General features: G+C 43.1%; 1 protein-coding gene across 14 annotated transcripts in view; it reads right to left on the bottom strand.

Annotated features, from left to right (window-relative positions):
• Nucleotides 1-14,288: 14,288 nt before the first annotated feature.
• GRAMD2A (GRAM domain containing 2A) overlaps nucleotides 14,289-17,443 on the bottom strand; it is a 33,724-nt gene continuing 30,569 nt past the window's right edge. For 12 of the 14 annotated variants that reach the window (XM_058737175.1, XM_058737176.1, XM_058737179.1 and 9 more), the window contains 2 exons: nucleotides 16,779-16,883; nucleotides 14,289-16,518 (listed from right to left, as the gene is read on the bottom strand). In XM_058737175.1, the coding sequence (XP_058593158.1) occupies nucleotides 16,515-16,518; nucleotides 16,779-16,883 (109 nt within the window). In that variant the 3' untranslated portion in view covers nucleotides 14,289-16,514. Of the gene's footprint in view, nucleotides 16,519-16,774; nucleotides 16,884-17,443 lie in introns of those variants that run through there. The other 2 variants (XM_058737177.1, XM_058737178.1) reach the window with 2 other exon arrangements.

The raw sequence follows: 17,443 nt of genomic DNA, 5'->3' as shown, positions 1-17,443 counted from the left end.
TCATTGATGTGTTTTTTTCTGAGTTGTTTCAAATAATTAACAACCCGATATGTTGGGTACACACATTAATTCTATTCCTAATGAAAACTAGATTGCAGTGCTTACGAGACTTAAAAACCAAAGATTAGTTTCAGCTGTGAAATTTATTTCACCTCCCTCCCCAACCTAACCTTGCCCCCAGCCCTCATAGCCCAAAATAATCTCACCACTCAGTAACCACAAAGGCAGTAACTCCATTCTTTTTAGTCAGGGGAGTGGGGGGAAACCACAGTGTAAGTAATACAGGTTACATAGCAGGCCCAAGTGAACATGAGTTGAAACTGAAAGTCTGAGAAAGCTACAGAAAAAGTTTCCATTTCAAGTCAGTATGTTTTGGATGAAAAGGAGACCTAATGAAGCTGGGAACAGGCAAAAGAAAAAGATTAGGAACTGGCAATCAGCCATAGAGGTGAAATAGGGAGGGAAGGGGAGTAAGAGAAGTGACATGGAATGCTGAAGCCATGATTGTAGATAAAGATAAGAAGACAATATTATTTTAGTAAATGTTGACTTAGGTATCTAGTCTAGACTATGAAAAAGGCAAATGCTCTCTGGGAAAAGTTTCTATAATGCAAAGTATGTCTGTTTAAATGTCAGATTGTCTCCCTCTTATAAGTTAATACATATGAGAGCAATCTTTCCTGACTCCCTAAAAGTCATACCAGAAATAAATTACATTTTGAACTAAACTAGTAAAGTCTTAAAAAAAAAAAATCTAAGGTCTCCTTTTCCAAATCAATAACGTGATTGGACTGTGCTACAAGTTAGTCTTCTATAAAACTTTTGAGTATGGTATTTTTAAGTATTAGCATTATAAGTGACAGGAGACTTTAAGAGTTGACTTGTAACATTTCACTAGATACTTTAATAGCCATAGGTCATGTACTTGCTTGACCATACACCATTGATGCTATGTGATACAAAATAGGGAAAAGATCTTTTGTGGTATTGTTTCCTTTTCTCAGAGTCAAAAGAATCCAGTCTGCAAAACGCAGCTTCAAAATATTCAAAAGGAAAGCAAGATTTTTAGAACTGGATTGAGCAATTGTTACACTGAACTTCCCTGCTTTCAAATACCCTGATGTATTGCTCCAAAAGTATATTCATACTTGTCCAACCCATGTCTCCTGGAATTTAGAAAAGTTACCACTTATAAACCCAGCTATAGATGGTGGTCAAAAATAAAAAATTATCAATGGGCTTTTTTTTTTGAGTATAGTTGACACATAATGTTACATTAGTTTTAGGTATACAGTGATAATAATATTAATACAGATTAATATTAATACAGATATTTAATACCGTTCAAATCAGAAATATTTCTCCTCTATTGTTAGATGGCTGTTAAAGTTCCTAAACACTAGTCCTAACTGGATCAGAATAATGAAAAAACCACAAGTGGATTATATTTCTGATATAATCAGAATACCTTATTATTTTTACTATAAATTTTACTATCTCCATATTAACCATATGTTTTAATAATGTATATTTCATTAAAATGACAAAGTAGAATTTCTTAGTCTTGGTTATCTACTGATACTGAAGTTTTTTTCTTCCATCACTTAAAATAGAAAAGGAGAAAATACAAAAATTTACATGCTGTGCTTATGGGAAAGAAAATGAGTGTTTTAATCAAATTCAAGCCCCATCTGTTATAAATGTACAGCCTCAGGCAGGTTTAAGATTGAATAGCCTTGGGGTGCTTGGGTGGCTCAGTCTGGTAAGCAGCCAACTCTTGATTTCAACTCTTGAAATCAAGTCTTAGTGTGGAACCTGCTTGGGATACTCTCTTTCTCCCTCTGCCCCTCTCCCCCACTTGCACTCTTTCTCTCTCTCACTCTCTCTCACAAATAAATAAACTTAAAAAAAAAAAGGTTAAGTAGCCTCATTTGCAAAATGAAAGTAGTAGTGTGTTTAAGCAAGTGCTATAAGGATTAAATATTATAGGTAAAGCATACAGTAGACACTAAAATAAACCTATTGCTGTCTATCTCACTACCGAGTTCCATTTTAAGTCTAGCAACAAGTTCAAAAAATTAGTTTTTTTAAGATTTTATTTAAGTAATCTCTACACCCAATGTGGGGCTCAAACTCACAACCCTGAGATTAAAGAGTCACACACTCCCACCAAATGAGCCAACCAGGTGCACCTGAAAACTTAGTTATATTGTAACTAAACAGCTGTATAAAAAATGGCCTGATAGTTAAAAACTTAGTCAAGGATTTAAATGGCAACAACTAATCTTCCTATCACTTTATAATGTACAAGTTACTTTATGTTACTAGATATTATAATTATACAATCTCACTTAATTGTCATGTTTTGCCAGGTATCATTATTCTAGTCATAGATAAGAAACAAACTCAGAGAAGTTCAGTCACATGATTGAGAGTGACCAGAACTCCTTACTTGAACATTTTAAGTAATCTCTCACTTTATACATTTCATAAATTCAGCTGGTATATTACAGACAGCAATATTGAGAAATTGTCATCTCAATTAACTGCTGGGTAGCAGAACCTATATAACTGGCTTTGCTTTATATGTTAGGTCATGTTTGGATCAGCTCCTGACATTGATCTACCGATCTAATGCATTTTAAAAGCCCTACATTGTACTTCCTTTCACATTCCATGCATATGAAAGATGGGAGGTAGAAAGAGAACAGCAGCCTTGGGTATCTCATAAAAAAGAGCTTAAAGGAATTTCATTTTATACAAGTAAAACTGAGCAAAGGGGCGTCTGGGTGGCTCAGTCGGTTAAGCGTCCGACTTTGGCTCAGGTCATGATTTTGTGGTTTGTGAGTTTGAGCCCCACGTGGGGCTCTGTGCTGACAGCTCAGAGCCTGGAGCCTGCTTCTGATTCTGTCTCCCTCTCTCTCTGCCTCTCCCCCGCTTGTTCTCTGTCTCTCAAAAATGAATAAATGTAAACAAAATTTTTTTTAAAAACCAACAAATAAAACTAAGCAAAGATGGAGCACTCTGTACGCAAGTGGGGAAAATGAGACAAAAGAAATTCCACTAAGGAAAAATCTGGTGCTAAATGCACGTAAATGAAGTTTTCTTATGTAGGGAAAAGCTAACATGTCAGAGTGTCAAAGGAAATGGAAGCCAACTTCAGTGTCAGCAGTAGGAAGAGTTATCAGGAAACTAGAAAAAAATAATTAGATCCTGTGGTTTGTGCTAAAAGACAAGAGAGAAGGATTACTTTGTGCCTCTTTTCCTTCTAGATACCCAAACGAAGAAACCTGTTTGGAACCCTCTCCCCATGACACAAGCTGGGTCAAAGTTTTCTGCACTGGGCTGTGCTTCCCCAGCCAGCTCACACTCTGGCTCTCCGCTGCTGCCACCTCAGTCTACATTCCACAAGGCTGCAAAGCCCTTACCTCCTCCTTCACTCTGCAACTTCAGAAAGAAAACAGGAACTACCATGTACCCCTTCAACGTTCCTGACTCCAAATCTATGAACCTACCTGTATCTATACCACTTTTGAGCATTCTTCACTCCTATTGCGGTGACTCTCATAAGGAAAAGGCTAATCCCTTAACCTGTACACAGGACCTTGTGCAAACGGCACACACACACACACACCATCATCATCATCTCCACTCTTCTCTGCTGGCTACTTTCCAATAGCACCTGGATGTATAGATGTATTAAATCTCTCCATCTTTAAAAATAAATAAAAGCATAACCTCATGTCTCCCTCTAGATATTGACCTTTTGCTTTCCTCCTCTTTAACAGCCAAATCTAAAGTGTCACAATTTCTCACCTCCCTCCCACTTCTCAAACCACTTTAATCTAGATTCTGCTCCCACCACTGTACAAAAACTTCTCAATAAGATCACTTACGGTTCTTATTTGACTAGTCTTCGTAGCAACATTAAACCCTCCTTTTCAAACCACTCTTCCTTTAATTGATGTGACACCTAGTTTTCCTAGTACTTCACTGACCACTCTTTCTTATTTGCCAATTTCTTCTCAACTTGTTAGAGATTCTCAGGGTTTAGGCTCTCCCAGCCATTCACCAGGCTAATGATAGAGTTGGACACTTCTCTCCTGAACTCTTCCAAAATTCTACCTGTATATCCTTTTACTGGACATCTCTCTTGGATATTTCATAAGCAACTTGAACCCAGCCAATCCTAAAGCTCAACTCATCTTCCCCCACCCATCATCAAACCTACTTTATCAGTATTCTCTACCTCAGAAAATGACACCACTACTCACCCAGTTCTAGCCAGAAATCTAGGAGTCATCCCTGACGTGTGTGTCTCTCTCAGATTCCACATCTATCAATCTCCAAGTGATGTTCATTCCATATCTTAAATATCTTTTAAATATGTGTATTTCTCTCTATTGCCAATGCCACCACTCCAGTCCAAACAACCGCCAGCTTTCATCTGGACTGCCACAATGGCTTCTAGGGTAGTCTCCAGTATTCATGCATACTTTCCATCCCTCAGTCCATTTTATATTCTGCCCATATATTAAAGCTCAGCATAATCTGGCCCCTTCCTGCTTTTCTTGCTCTTTATGAGCTAGACCACCCTTGCCCTACTTGACTATACTCCAACTCTGCAGACCTTCTTATAGTTCCTCCAACACAACCCATTCTTTTCTCCCCTTAAAGCCTTCCTACCTGCTGTTCTCTCCCCCTTTAACTCCCCCACGCTCTTCCTCAGGGAAATTCCCATGTAATCTCTTCCTCAGGGAAATCTTCCCTAATGCACCAGACTGATTTGCTTTCAGTGTGCCCAAATCACATATAATTTTTGGTGTTATATCTCTCTTCGCACTAAACTGTTGATGCCCTAGAGGCGAGGGACCATATCTGATTTTTTCATCATTGAATCCCTGCTGCTTAATATAGTGCCTGGCACATAGACACTGGGTGTTATTTGTAGAATGAAAGGATGCAAATATAGAAGCAATTTATCAGAAACAGCCCATCATTCTTCCATGGCATTGCAGCCAGAATCAAAATACCATGCTATCAGCATAATATCTCATGCTTGTATAAGAGCAAACTATTGTGGGGGTAGGGAGGTTGATGAACTTAAGCAACCTGACAGAAAATAAGAGAAACTCACTAAACATGTAACTCTAATATGCACATCTCTTCAACTTCTCTGCTGATTTGAAGTTTTCACATTTTACATAGTTGTAATCCCTGCATAAGCACTTTTTCCTTTTTTTTTTTTTTAAGTAAGCTCTACATCCAACGTTGGGCTTGAACTCACAACCCCTAAAGAAGAGTTGCATGTTCTACCAGCTGAGCCAGCCAGATACCTCATGCGTAAGCACTTTTAATTCTGCTTTTTTACAAATGTCCACCCTAAATCATTGTCAACTTGTTATGTTTAAAGGTAACTTGGGATTACATCAAGTTAATAGGTCATGATTTTCTTAGCCCTTTCTCCACTGCTAGGCTTTTTGGTTAGTTCTGATATTGTTATGAATAGTAGTGCTACAAACTCTTCATAAGTAACTTTTTCACGTCAGATTATCTCCTTGAGGAATGCTAAAGTGGAATTGGACCAGCAAAGCATATGAGCAATTTTTATCCCTTCATATAGATAGCCAGAGAGTTCTCATAAGAATCAATGTTTAGTACCATTAAAAATATATAACATAAAAACTAATCCCATGTAGCCCTTCCAACATTGACTTTTATCTTTGTTTAAATTTATTTCTTGAAGTTTAAAAGATAATAACTTTTATTGAGCTCTTTCTATACACTGGGGATTTCTAAGGATTTGGCATGAATTTTCCCATTCAATAATCACATAAACCTGTAATGTAGATACCATTACCATCTCCCTTTTAGAAAAGAGAAAACTAAGGCTTAGCACTGCCCAAGTTAAGTAAATTGATGAGGTTTAAATGTAGATGTACTGATTCCAGAACCTGAACTCTTAACCACCAAAATGCTTGTTAGTGATAGTGGGTTGTTTTTTTTTTCTGTTTTATTTTATCAAAAGGAATAACTTTTCTGATTTCAGGAGTATGGCATAATGTATTGCTAGAGAGCTTGTTGTTTGTTGAGCTAAATATCTAGATGGACCTTTTGGGGTTGAGAAAAGTCAACTCCCTAGGGTTAGCTTGAGTGGGCCAGGGGGACACAAAGAAAGATCAGTTACTCCAAATAATAAAATGAAAGAAATTTTAATTTTCATAGGATGCCCTAGAAAAAGAGAATGAGGCCTTGGTAAGAAAGAAGCGGGGGGGGGGGGGGGTGTTAATGAAAAGAACTGAGACGGGATGTTTGCCAGAAACATAGCAGGAGGCAGGGGCCTATTGGAGATGGCCAGTGAGAAGTTTCCAAAATAGTGGAGAATGGATTTCCATTTCTATGAGCTTTCCATTTCTATGTGTGCATTGAATTTGGAGTTGTTTTCTGCTCTGTGCTGTAGCCTTCCATTAACTCTAAAACTTGTGTGCAATTTGGATACACCCAACCATCTTGGTGGTGGGCCATTTGGAGGAATGAAGGGAGAGGACTGGCACATTACGGGCAAGAGGGCGATAGCCAAAGGAACAGGAGACAAGAAGACTGCATCACAGTCTGACCCAGGAGATAGAAAATCAACTCGGAGAAACTGAAGTCTCAGGACTTCCCAAAGTGGTCGGATATGAGACAGGGGCCATTTTTGTATTGAAAGATTGACCTTTAAACATTAAATTGTTTGGAGTTTCCAGATTGTAAACTTTTGGGCCACATTCAAGGGAAAAAGTACTTTTGTTGAGCCACAGTAAAAGAAAAAATGATTTATTAGCATTTATCAGCCACCTCCTTGATATATGGTCATTAGCTTCCTTATCTCTTACAATGATGTGCTATAGGGCGCGGTCCTCCATCCTCTCCTCTGTGCACAGATACTCAGTCCCTGGTGATATTTCACCCAGTTCCATGCTTCTAGATATCATCCCTTTGTCAACAGTTCCCAAATTTATATCTCCCAGACCTCTCTCCAGAGCTCCAAACCCATATATCCCACTTGACATTCCCCACGTGGATATCCAAAGCTCATCTCAAACTCAGCACACCCAGTATTACATTTCTGATATTCCTTCCTCAAACTGCAACACTCATAGCTTTCTCCATCTCAGTGGATGGCAACTCCATCCGTCCTTTCAATCTAAAACACAGAGTCATCCTTTATAACTCTTTTTCTGTTATATTCCATCTCTAGTATAACAGGGAAGTCTGTTGTTTTTGCCCTCAGGATATATCCAGAATCTGCCCATTTCTACCACCTGTTTTTCTACCACTCTCATCAGAGCCACCATCATCTCTCACCTGGATTGCCATAATAGTCTCTAACAGACCTCCCTGCTTCCACCTTTACCCTGCTAGCAGCTAAGGGTGATCCTTTTAAAACCTGTATAGTAAAAACTTGTTATTCACTCCTCTACTTCCCATTTCATTCATAGTAAAAGCCAAAGTTCTTACAGCAGTCTTCTGTGATCTCCCTGTCCCCCGCCATCCTGCACTGCCCCACCGTTACCTCTTTGACCTCACTTCCTAGTCCTGTCCTCTTGTTGTCTCTCTTCAGCTACACCTGCATCCTTGCTGTTACTGAACAAAGTCAGGCACCTGAGAACTTTTTCGTTGGCTATTGACTCTGCCTGGAATGTCCCACAAAGCATATTCTCTCACTTCTTTTATATCTTTGCTTAATCATCAGACCTTCCCCAACCATCATCCTCTTTTTTAAAATTTTAATTCCAGTATAGTTAACATACACTGTTATATTTGTTTCATGTGTACAATATAGTGATTCAACAAGTCTATACATTACTCCGTGTTCATTGTGGTAAGTATGCTCTTAATCCTCTAAATCTATTTAACCCATACCCACCTCCCCTTTGGTAACCATCAGTTTATTCTCCATTATTAAGAGTCTGTTTTTTGCTTTGTCTCTATTTTTCTTTGTTCATTTACTTCTTAAATTCCACAGATGAGTGAAATCATTTGGTATTTGTCTTTCTCTGACTTATTTCACTTAGCACTATTCCCTCCAGATTCATCCACGTTGTTGCAAATGGTAAGATTTCATTCTTTTTTATGGCTAATATTCTGTTACACACACACACACGCATGCACGCACACACACACACACACCATTTCTTCTTTATCTATTCATCTATCATTGGACACTTGGGCTGCTTCCACATTTTGACAATTGTAAATAATGCTTCTATAAACATAGGGATGCATATATCTTTATGAATTAGTGTTTTCATATTCTTTGGGTGAATACCCCATAGTGGAATTACTGGATCATATGGTAATTTTATTTTTAATTTTTTGAGGAAACCCCATACTGTTTTCCACAGTGGTTGTACCAGTCTGCATTCCCACCAACAGTGCATAACCATCATCCTCTTTTAATTGCAATATCTCATCAGTATTTCCAATCCCAGTTTTCTTGCCTTACACTTTTTCTTTTTCCCTTAGCACTTAATCACCTTCTTGCATACTATGTAATTTATTGTTATTGTCTTATCTCCCTCACTCACCACTATAATATATAAGCTCAATGAAGGTAAAGATCTTTATGAACCTTGTTCACTAATATACCCCAAGCACTTAGCATTGTGCCTAAGTCACTCAATGCCTAACTCACTTAATGATAATTATTGGAATAAAAAAAATGGAAATCTGTCATCCCCAGCAACAGAATGAGAATCTAAGTCCACAATTTTGTACAACATAGGCATTTTCTTTTAGACCAGGGATCAGCAAACTTTTTCTTAAATATGACTAAATATTATAGGCTTATAGGTCATATGGTCTCTGTGGTAACTACTCAACCTATGCCTTTGGAGCTCCAGGGTAGCCAGAGACTGTGTATAAATAAATGGGCATGACTGTGTTCCAATAAAACTATTTACAAAAATAAGCAGCCAACCAGTGGGCTGTACTTCACTGATTCTCCTTTAGACAAAGCTATATCTTGGTAAATCATAGCTCTTCATTGGCAGGCTAAGCTGCATTCATCTACTTTATCAATTGCCAAAAACAAAATTTTGGAAAGGTGAATGCAAACCTAGCAGAATTACAGATCAGTAGCTTCTCTGTCTGCAGCAGATTGGGCATTCCTTACTCAAAGTGGCCGTTGAGCAATACGTGACTTGGAGGTGGGGGGTAGGGAGAAAAATCCTGACATCAGTCACTTTCTCACTAATGAGTGTAGAACACATTATCTGTAGCTTGGGAGTGTCCTCTAGAGATTTCTAATATGCAGAATGATCTACTTCTGAGACCTCTTTTCTCTAGGCCATTAAGTTCTTTGGCAAGCATTGATGATGAATTTCCTGTGGCAAAGAAACCATTTTTATTTTTGTCAGCTATTCTAAAAGTCAATAGGTTGACGCAGTTGGTTATAAAACTATCTGCCTATATTCTGAGGCCCAAACCCTAATCTCCTGCCATGTAGACAATCAGAATGCACAGAATAACCCCTGTAACAAAGAACTATGCAGCCCCAAATATCAGTAGTACTGAGGTTGGGAAGCCATGATCTAGACTATTCTGCTATACTTTTTGTCTGCTTTATACTCCATTGCCAAACCAGGATTCCTAAACCAACAAATGTATCCTTCACTCCTAAGATCCAGTAGCTCCCCATTGCCTGAAAGACCAAGTCTTTCCTTCTCATCCTGGCATTTAAATCCTGAGGGATTTTGCCCACTTATGTACTCATTCCCCAACAGGAACTCAGCTTTTCCCAAGCTTTCATCTGCACCATCTTCCACACACATGCTTTTACCGATGTTACCCGCAAACATGTACCTTGTGAGGATCCTCCCCACATCTCTCCTCTGATCCAAATCTTACTCATTCTTTGAAGCCCACACATGCTGCACACCCCTCTGCCAATGAGTTGGTCTCCTTTTGTACCACTACCTTTAGTACTTATTGTGGGCTCACTGTTATATGGCTCTTCCCTCTATCTTGTTTCCTCAATAACCTCCCTAAAGGGTTCCATATTATATTTCTGGTCTTTCCGTCTCAGTTTAAGGTGTGAAAACTGTATTGTTGTATTGAGAGTTTCTTGTATCAAGAGTCAAATGAGATAAATATAAAAAGTACCTTGTACAGGGCCTTGCACCCAGTTAAGTGCTTGCTCAGAAAACTATAGCATCTATAGAAGCATACAATCGGGAACCCATAGAACATGCTTAATAAATCTTTTAATAGTATTTATGTACTAGAGAGAGCATGCATACAGACTAGCCTGGTATTTGGAACCAACAGCAAAGAAAAACTTGCATCAGAAATTCTACACCAATTAACACGCCTTCATGCTAGAGTGAATCCAAGAGCAGTGGGTGTCACATTTTCTCAAAGTGGTGCCTAAGCCAACCTTTTGCATTTAACAAGTTAATGAATAGCTTATGAGTAACACTTTGCCCACTCTGGCCCTATTTAGAAGGCTGCCAATAGGATAGGATATCAGTATGCCACACTCTGCTTTGCTGGGGTCCCAGCTGTATCCTCCCTAAGTGATTCTGCTCTTAGCAGCTGGGGGGTCTGATATCCCTAGAGAAGTCAGCACCAGTGGGATGAGGCTGCAGAGAGGTCCTGGCCTTTCCCCAAATGGAAGAGAGCCTTGTCTCAGATCCTATGAGAGAAGAGAGTGGGTCATGGTATTCTGAGCAGCCCAGTTTTGGCTTTGGGCCAAGCACTGAGTGGCAAACAAGAAGGAACACATTCCGGGAAGGCAAGGAGCCCTGCCAACACGAAGGCTGCCCAGCAAGCTGGGCCTGCTGGGCGCCAGGTGCTCCTTGGCTCTGTGGAGGTCAGGCACGCAGGCAGATGCACTCGGGTTTCTCTGGATTATCATTTCAGAGGCTTAAACCCCTCCTTCCCTCTCACTTTAGATGGACAAAGCAGTGTTAAACCTCTGTTTCCCCTGGGGTCTAGCCCCTTCTCTCCAAATGAAGGTAGGAGGAGAAAGAGTGTTATGGCCTCCTGAAATCGTACATTGCTGGAGCCAGATTTCTGTAATTCTGTGCCCTGAGAGGCTACCTACAACAAGGGCAGGTCAGGGGGAAAGCCTGGGATTTCTATGTCCTTGTTGGAAGAGAAGCAGAGCTGCCCTCTCTCCCTTTCCTGCACCCTCACTCCCCCCATCCCCCAAACAAGACATGCTTATTCTTCACACCTGCCAGTTCTGCCTCGATACTGGCCTTACTGAAGGTCTGGAGAGCCCTTGGGAATGCGGTCCACTCCACCCCACCCCCATCCTGCTATGAAAGGAGAAGCGAAAGGACCAAAGGGGACCATAGAGAAATGGCCACAGGAGCTTCCCTTCTGCCACTGAATAGACAATGTGCACTGGACTTGGACAGTCCTGGCCCATTTTCACCCGCAAGGGAACAAAGGAAACTGAAGTTTATTCCTCTCCTCCTTGGCTCCAGTTCCTGCTGGACTTTGCTGCCACCTAGTGGTCCAGAAGGCATCTCTTCCCCTTCAAAGAGCCCAGCCTGGGGATCTGGCTTCCGTTCCCGCCTGAGGCAAACAGAAGAGCCCTGAGAAGCTTCTCTACCCTAGGACACCCTGCTTCTGACGCCCAGCAGCCAGGAGAGAGGAGCTGTATAGGTTCATGATCTCACCCAGCTCGACAGGTGTCCTAATGCCAGGTAGGAAGGCCAAGGCTAGCTGGCTGGGTGCTGGGAGCAGGAGGGTGGGCAGTCTTACAGGAGGCCCTGGTGGGGTGCAGTTCTGCCAGAAGTCCCCTCATTCCTGAATGCTCTTTTCACCAGAGCCCCTGCTCCTTTCATGACCTTCTCTCGTTTGGCTACACGCATGTTGCAATGCTCTTTTCACCAGAGCCCCTGCTCCTTTCATGACCTTCTCTCGTTTGGCTACACGCATGTTGCAAAACCCTGCATTATATATTTCCCTCAATTTCTCCAAATTTAAGGCAGCTGTTTCTTCCTTATAGTTAGCTCATTTCAACTTTAAAAAATATGAAGATTATTTGCCCTCTCTGTGATGCTGCTATGAGCCAGCCTGAGAATAATGAATCGGGGGTACATTACCATGTAGATTATCAGCCATATTTTTCTGCATATTATATCCATGGGTTTATTTCCTCTAGCAAAAGAAAGCACTTGGTTTCAAGGACCACCGAGCCTATGAGCTCCAAACTTTCAGATCTCAGTTGGCAGTACTGAGGAATTGTATAAAATCCAAACTCCCTTCTCCTGCCTACCTCTCCAACCTCTGTGTGTGTGTGTGTGCACATGCCCACACACATGTGGTAAAATACACATAACATTTACCATCTTGATACTTTTTAAGTGTATATTCCCATAGTGTCAAGTATATTCCCATTATTGTGCAACCATCATCACTGTCTCCAGAACTCCGTCCATCTTGTAAAACTGAAACTCTATGCCTATTAAACAATAGCTTTCACTTCCCTTCCCCCCAGCCCCTGGCAACCACCATTCTACTTTCTGTCTCTATGACTGTGACTATTCTAGGAACCTCTCAGAAGTGGAATCATACAGTGTTTGTCTTTTTGTGACTGGGTTATTTCATTTAGCAGAATGTCCTCAAAGTCCATCCACGTTGCAGCGTGTGTCAGAATTTTCTTCCTTTTTGAGGCTGAATAACATTCCATGGTATGTATATACCACATTTTGTTTATCCATTCATTGGCTAATAGACACCTGGGTTGCTTCCACCTTTCGGCTGTTATCAATAATGCTGCTCTGAACATGGGTGTAGATAGGTAACTCTTCAAGACCCTGCTTTTAGTTCTTCTGGGTATATAGCCAGAAGTGGTATTACTGGATAAGTAATTGCTTTTCATGTTTTGAAAACCTGTTTTGCACATTCTGTTTTGCACAGTGGCTGCAGCAAGTTACATTCCTACTAACAGTGCATAAGGGCTCCAATTTCCCCACCTCCTCACCAACACTAGTATCCTGTTTGAGAGTAGTCATCCTAACGCATATGAAGTGTATCTGATTATTGTTCTGATTTGCATTTCCCTATTGACTAGTGATGTTTAGCATCTTTTCATGTGCCTGTTGGCCATCTGTGTCTCTTCTTTAGAGAAATGTCTATTCAAGTTGTTTACCTATTTTTACTTGGTTGTATGTCTTGTTGGCATTGACCTCTCCAACCTCTTTCACATCACTCTTCCACCTGATTAGTACCCAGAGTCATGTGGACAGTCTGTGCAGGGACATATACATCTTTCCTACATTTTGCAGCTATTGATCCATTTTCTGGGAAATTCTCTTTTCTCCTCCCACAGCTGGCCCTTTCACCAGCCTAAATGGCACTTCCAAGAACCTTTCTTGACCAGCCATCCACAGCCAACTCCCTATTTACTCTCATATCACTGTTTCTTTCCTTCATGGAACCTACTCACAGTCTGTACTTTGTTTATTTACATATTTACCTGGAACTTATGTCCACATGGAACATAGGTGCCACAGGCACACAGGGACATTGCCTGACGTGTTCACTGCTCTATCCCCAGTCCCTCACATGGTACCTGGCTCATAGTCTGCGCTTAATATTTACTGAAGGGGCGCCTGGGTGGCTCAGTCGGTTGGGCGTCCGACTTCAGCTCAGGTCACGATCTCGTGGTCCGTGAGTTCGAGCCCCGCATCAGGCTCTGGGCTGATGGCTCAGAGCCTGGAGCCTGCTTCTGATTCTGTGTCTCCCTCTCTCTCTGCCCCTCCCCCGTTCATGCTCTTTCTGTGTCTCAAAAATAAATAAACATTAAAAAAAAATTTTTTTAAAATATTTACTGAATGAATGAATCACTACTAGAGGGGGCATCCTAGGGAAAAAGTGATGTGGCCCAAAATGGAGTTTAACCTCCCTGATCAAGGCTCAAAGTCACAGAAAAGGACACAGGAATTTTCTGGTTCTGAGTTCTGCACTTCAATTGCTGAGTCAGAAAAAAGCACAGGACTATTCGAACCAGGGACGTTGCTTGGGATTTGCCCCAGAGAAGTGGGGAAGCATTCTCAGTGTCCACCCAACAGAGGCAGAAGGCTGTGGAGGCTTGCTGTGGCCACTCTTCCCCTTCCCATTATACCTGAAGTATGAGGCAGCTCAGCTAAAGTCGTGTGAGATTTGCAGAGTACTGGGGATTCCGGGAATGACTTGGGCTCCATCAGTCTCTTGAGTGCTAAATGTGTCAGTAGGATACCCTTCGTGAGTAGTCAAAAGATAAAAAATGAACTTTCCATACCACAGGACACTAGAAAAATCAAATTTTTGTATTTTAAAATATTTTCAAAGGCTAATGCTATGGTGGAACAACCCAAGGATAGTTGAACCAATCTCTCAGGGAATTAAAGGAGTATCAGCCAGTGCAAGCAGGTCTGTACAAATACACAGTTTACAAATGAGCACAACCAAAGGGACATTGGCCCCAGAGGACCAGGCTGGGGAATCAAAGGGAGAAACAGAGACAGGGCCCTCCAGAGCAACAGGCACACTCATACCACTGAAATCCCTGGACCCAAGAGAGCCTCCAGAGCCACCCCACCCTACAGCAAGCATCCCTTTCTGAGCCTGCGGCACAGGTGGAGACTAGATTCACCGGCACTTTGGCACCGTTACCCATGACTTGGCACCTCTGCTGGCCCCTGATGAGCCCCTGGCTCAACCTGGCAAGGCTCAGAGAATGGACCTATTCTCCCAGCCCTTCGGCAAGGACCAGGGCCGGGAGACACTGGGGCAAGTATTTCCCTGAAGACGTGATGGAAAGGAGTGATGAAGGGGGCTGGTTCCAAAAAAAGGATGGGGTTTTCCCCACTGTGGTGCTATGGGGAGAATGGAATGAGTTTCACCTGATACATACAGATGAGGTGCAAGCAACCCCCCCAGGCTCTAAGCATAATCCTAGAACCTGCAATGGGGTGAGGATGAAGAGACTGCTAGTCTGAGCTTTGGGACTTGTCACCTGCAGTCAGTCCCTCCAATTCTTGTTTGGGTTTGTCCTAATAGGACAATCATGGCCCCGCAATAAATAATTTCTGCTTGGATTTCTCCCTGATTAACCTTTCAGGTGTCCGAAGGAGGAAAAACAGTGGCTATTTCTGACACCACTCACCCCATCACCAGTGACTTTCCTTTGATATCTCTGACCTCTTCACTGAGGCCCCTCTAGAACCTCCAAAGGCACTGTCTTAGCAGATGGGAGTCCCAGGAAGAGCAGGCAGAGTTCTGAGGCATCGACGAGCTGTTTAGAAAACAGGCGGCCCTGGCAGAAGTGGAGGAATCTCTAAGAGAAAGCTACCACTGTGTCTACTCTTCTCATCCCCTACTTCTCTTGTCCCCAGAGATATCAGACAGAACCCCTTGGCCTGGTCCCTATACCAGGCCCACCTTGGACACCTCTACCTTATTCATAGAATGGAGAAGCCTCCCCCCATGGCCCGCAACATACTTATTTCTGGTGACATGAGTGAGCTTTGCCCTGCAGTGGCCCTATACCATTGTGCCCAACTGCCCAGCCTCACCTCCCGACAGGTTGCTATGGGTCATGGCCTCTCAGGCAGTCGGCCAGGGAGTACAAAGCAAAATCTCAAATCAAAGCCACCAACCTTCCCACCCACCCCAGCCCCAGCCCCTACTCCCCGCCTGGGGGACCTTAGAACTGTTTGAGCACACCAGGAGAAGACACAGTACCAGGTCCGTGACCACAGTGATCAAGGCCCCGCTCCGCCTGTCTCACCAGGAAGTGGCAGCTCAGGACACAGAATCCTGGACCTCTGCTCTCCTTCACAGCCCCTGCCACCATCCTCTGCTGCACGTACTGTCCTCCAGATTCAGCCAGCCTCTTTGTGAAGGGCCAGGATAGAGCCTCAGCACAGGGCACAAACGTTCCTCTCTAGCTGGAATCCTAGCCACACGCCCTCCTCTCCTTGTTCATAGCTTCCCCCTCCCTCCCCCCCTCCCCCAGTCTGCCCTTGGCCTGACAGGGGCCTGGCTCCCGGAACAGAGACTCAGGGGCGCAAGTGAATGCACAGTATGTTGGGAGAGAGCAGAGCCCCACTGGTGGTTTGGGTTAGAGCCTCTGTCCCACTGAGGCAGTGAGCCGCGTGACAGTTAGAGAGGTACATTCCAGGAACCAAAGCATGGCCTTTGTCCCTCCGGTAGCTCCTAGTGCTCTGCACCTGTGCCAGGCTGTTTCCAAGGAACAAGTTAATTTTCTTTTTTCACTGAAGTGCTTGCTGAAGCTTAGTATACAGAATTTCTCAGCTGTTCCAAGAATCTGGCTCTTTGTCCGAGTCCCCAAATTGTAGGAGCTTTGTAAACAGGAGAGATAAGAGTTAGGGGGAGGAGGAAGGATCTGGACTATGTTCCTTCATACTCAGTCTCAGCGCAGCAGCAGCATAAACCACGGCGATCACTGGTGGAACCTTAGCACGCACAGCATTCTTCATGGAGAAGTAGGGACAAAGGCCAGGTGGCTGTTACCTGTACACAGGAGATGCCCACATCAGAGAAAGGGCCTAAAAGGCAGACAGACAGATCAGTAGAACCTTTCTTGCCCCACAAGAGTGAGTCAGGGTGGGATCTGTGCACCCTGCACACTCTGTCCAACCTTGCTTAGGGCCATCAAGCCAGCGCAAGGGCAGGGCCAAGTCCAACCAGGATAACACGCAGCCCGGCCATAGCAATTGGCTCCTATCCTTTACCCTCAATCCCAGAGGCATTAGCAAGAGACAGGGCATCACCTGTGCCCAGGGATTGGGCCATCCCAATTCAGGGAGCATAATTGCTGTTCCAGCCGGGAGATGCGGAATGCCAGATACGATGAGGACATGACCAAGAAGCAGATCCTGGAGAAAGAGAGATAAGAAGGATATCTTATCTAGGAAAAGGGCATTATTAGAGGCTCACCAGAAATAGGAGTGGGGACTAAGCTACTTCCGGTTGTACTTGGAGGAATTAGAGAACTCTTGCCCTTTAGCTACATTCAGGCCTGGACATGTTTGTTCTGAGAGGCCACGTGGGGGTCCTGAGACTCATCCCCATGGAGGTGTCCTCAAAGCCCAGCAAGAATTCTAGGTCCTTAAACTGAGCCCACCCTCCCTCTGACTGGCCACCTTGATCCCGTGCTTCCTTTTCAAGACCACAGAGATCATCCCCTAAGGAGGCAGGTCCACATTCCCCCAGCAAGTGCTGAAGCTGACAGTCAGAACTCAGCCAGCAGAACCAGAGGAAGGTCATGAGGTAAGGTGAGGGGAAGCCAGGGGCTGGCTGTTCATGAAACACCCCACCATGCTCACCGCTCTCCTGGCCCTCAGGCCAAATTACAGACACGTCTGGGGTTCCAAAAACTGCTCTAAAGGTAGGTAGCAGGAAAGCTGTGGCTCTCCCCTAGTCTATCTGATGGCCC

This window comes from Neofelis nebulosa, chromosome 7 (assembly GCF_028018385.1).
Source record: "Neofelis nebulosa isolate mNeoNeb1 chromosome 7, mNeoNeb1.pri, whole genome shotgun sequence".
Lineage (NCBI taxonomy): Eukaryota > Metazoa > Chordata > Mammalia > Carnivora > Felidae > Neofelis > Neofelis nebulosa.
This window is presented reverse-complemented; position numbering and strand designations above follow the sequence as displayed.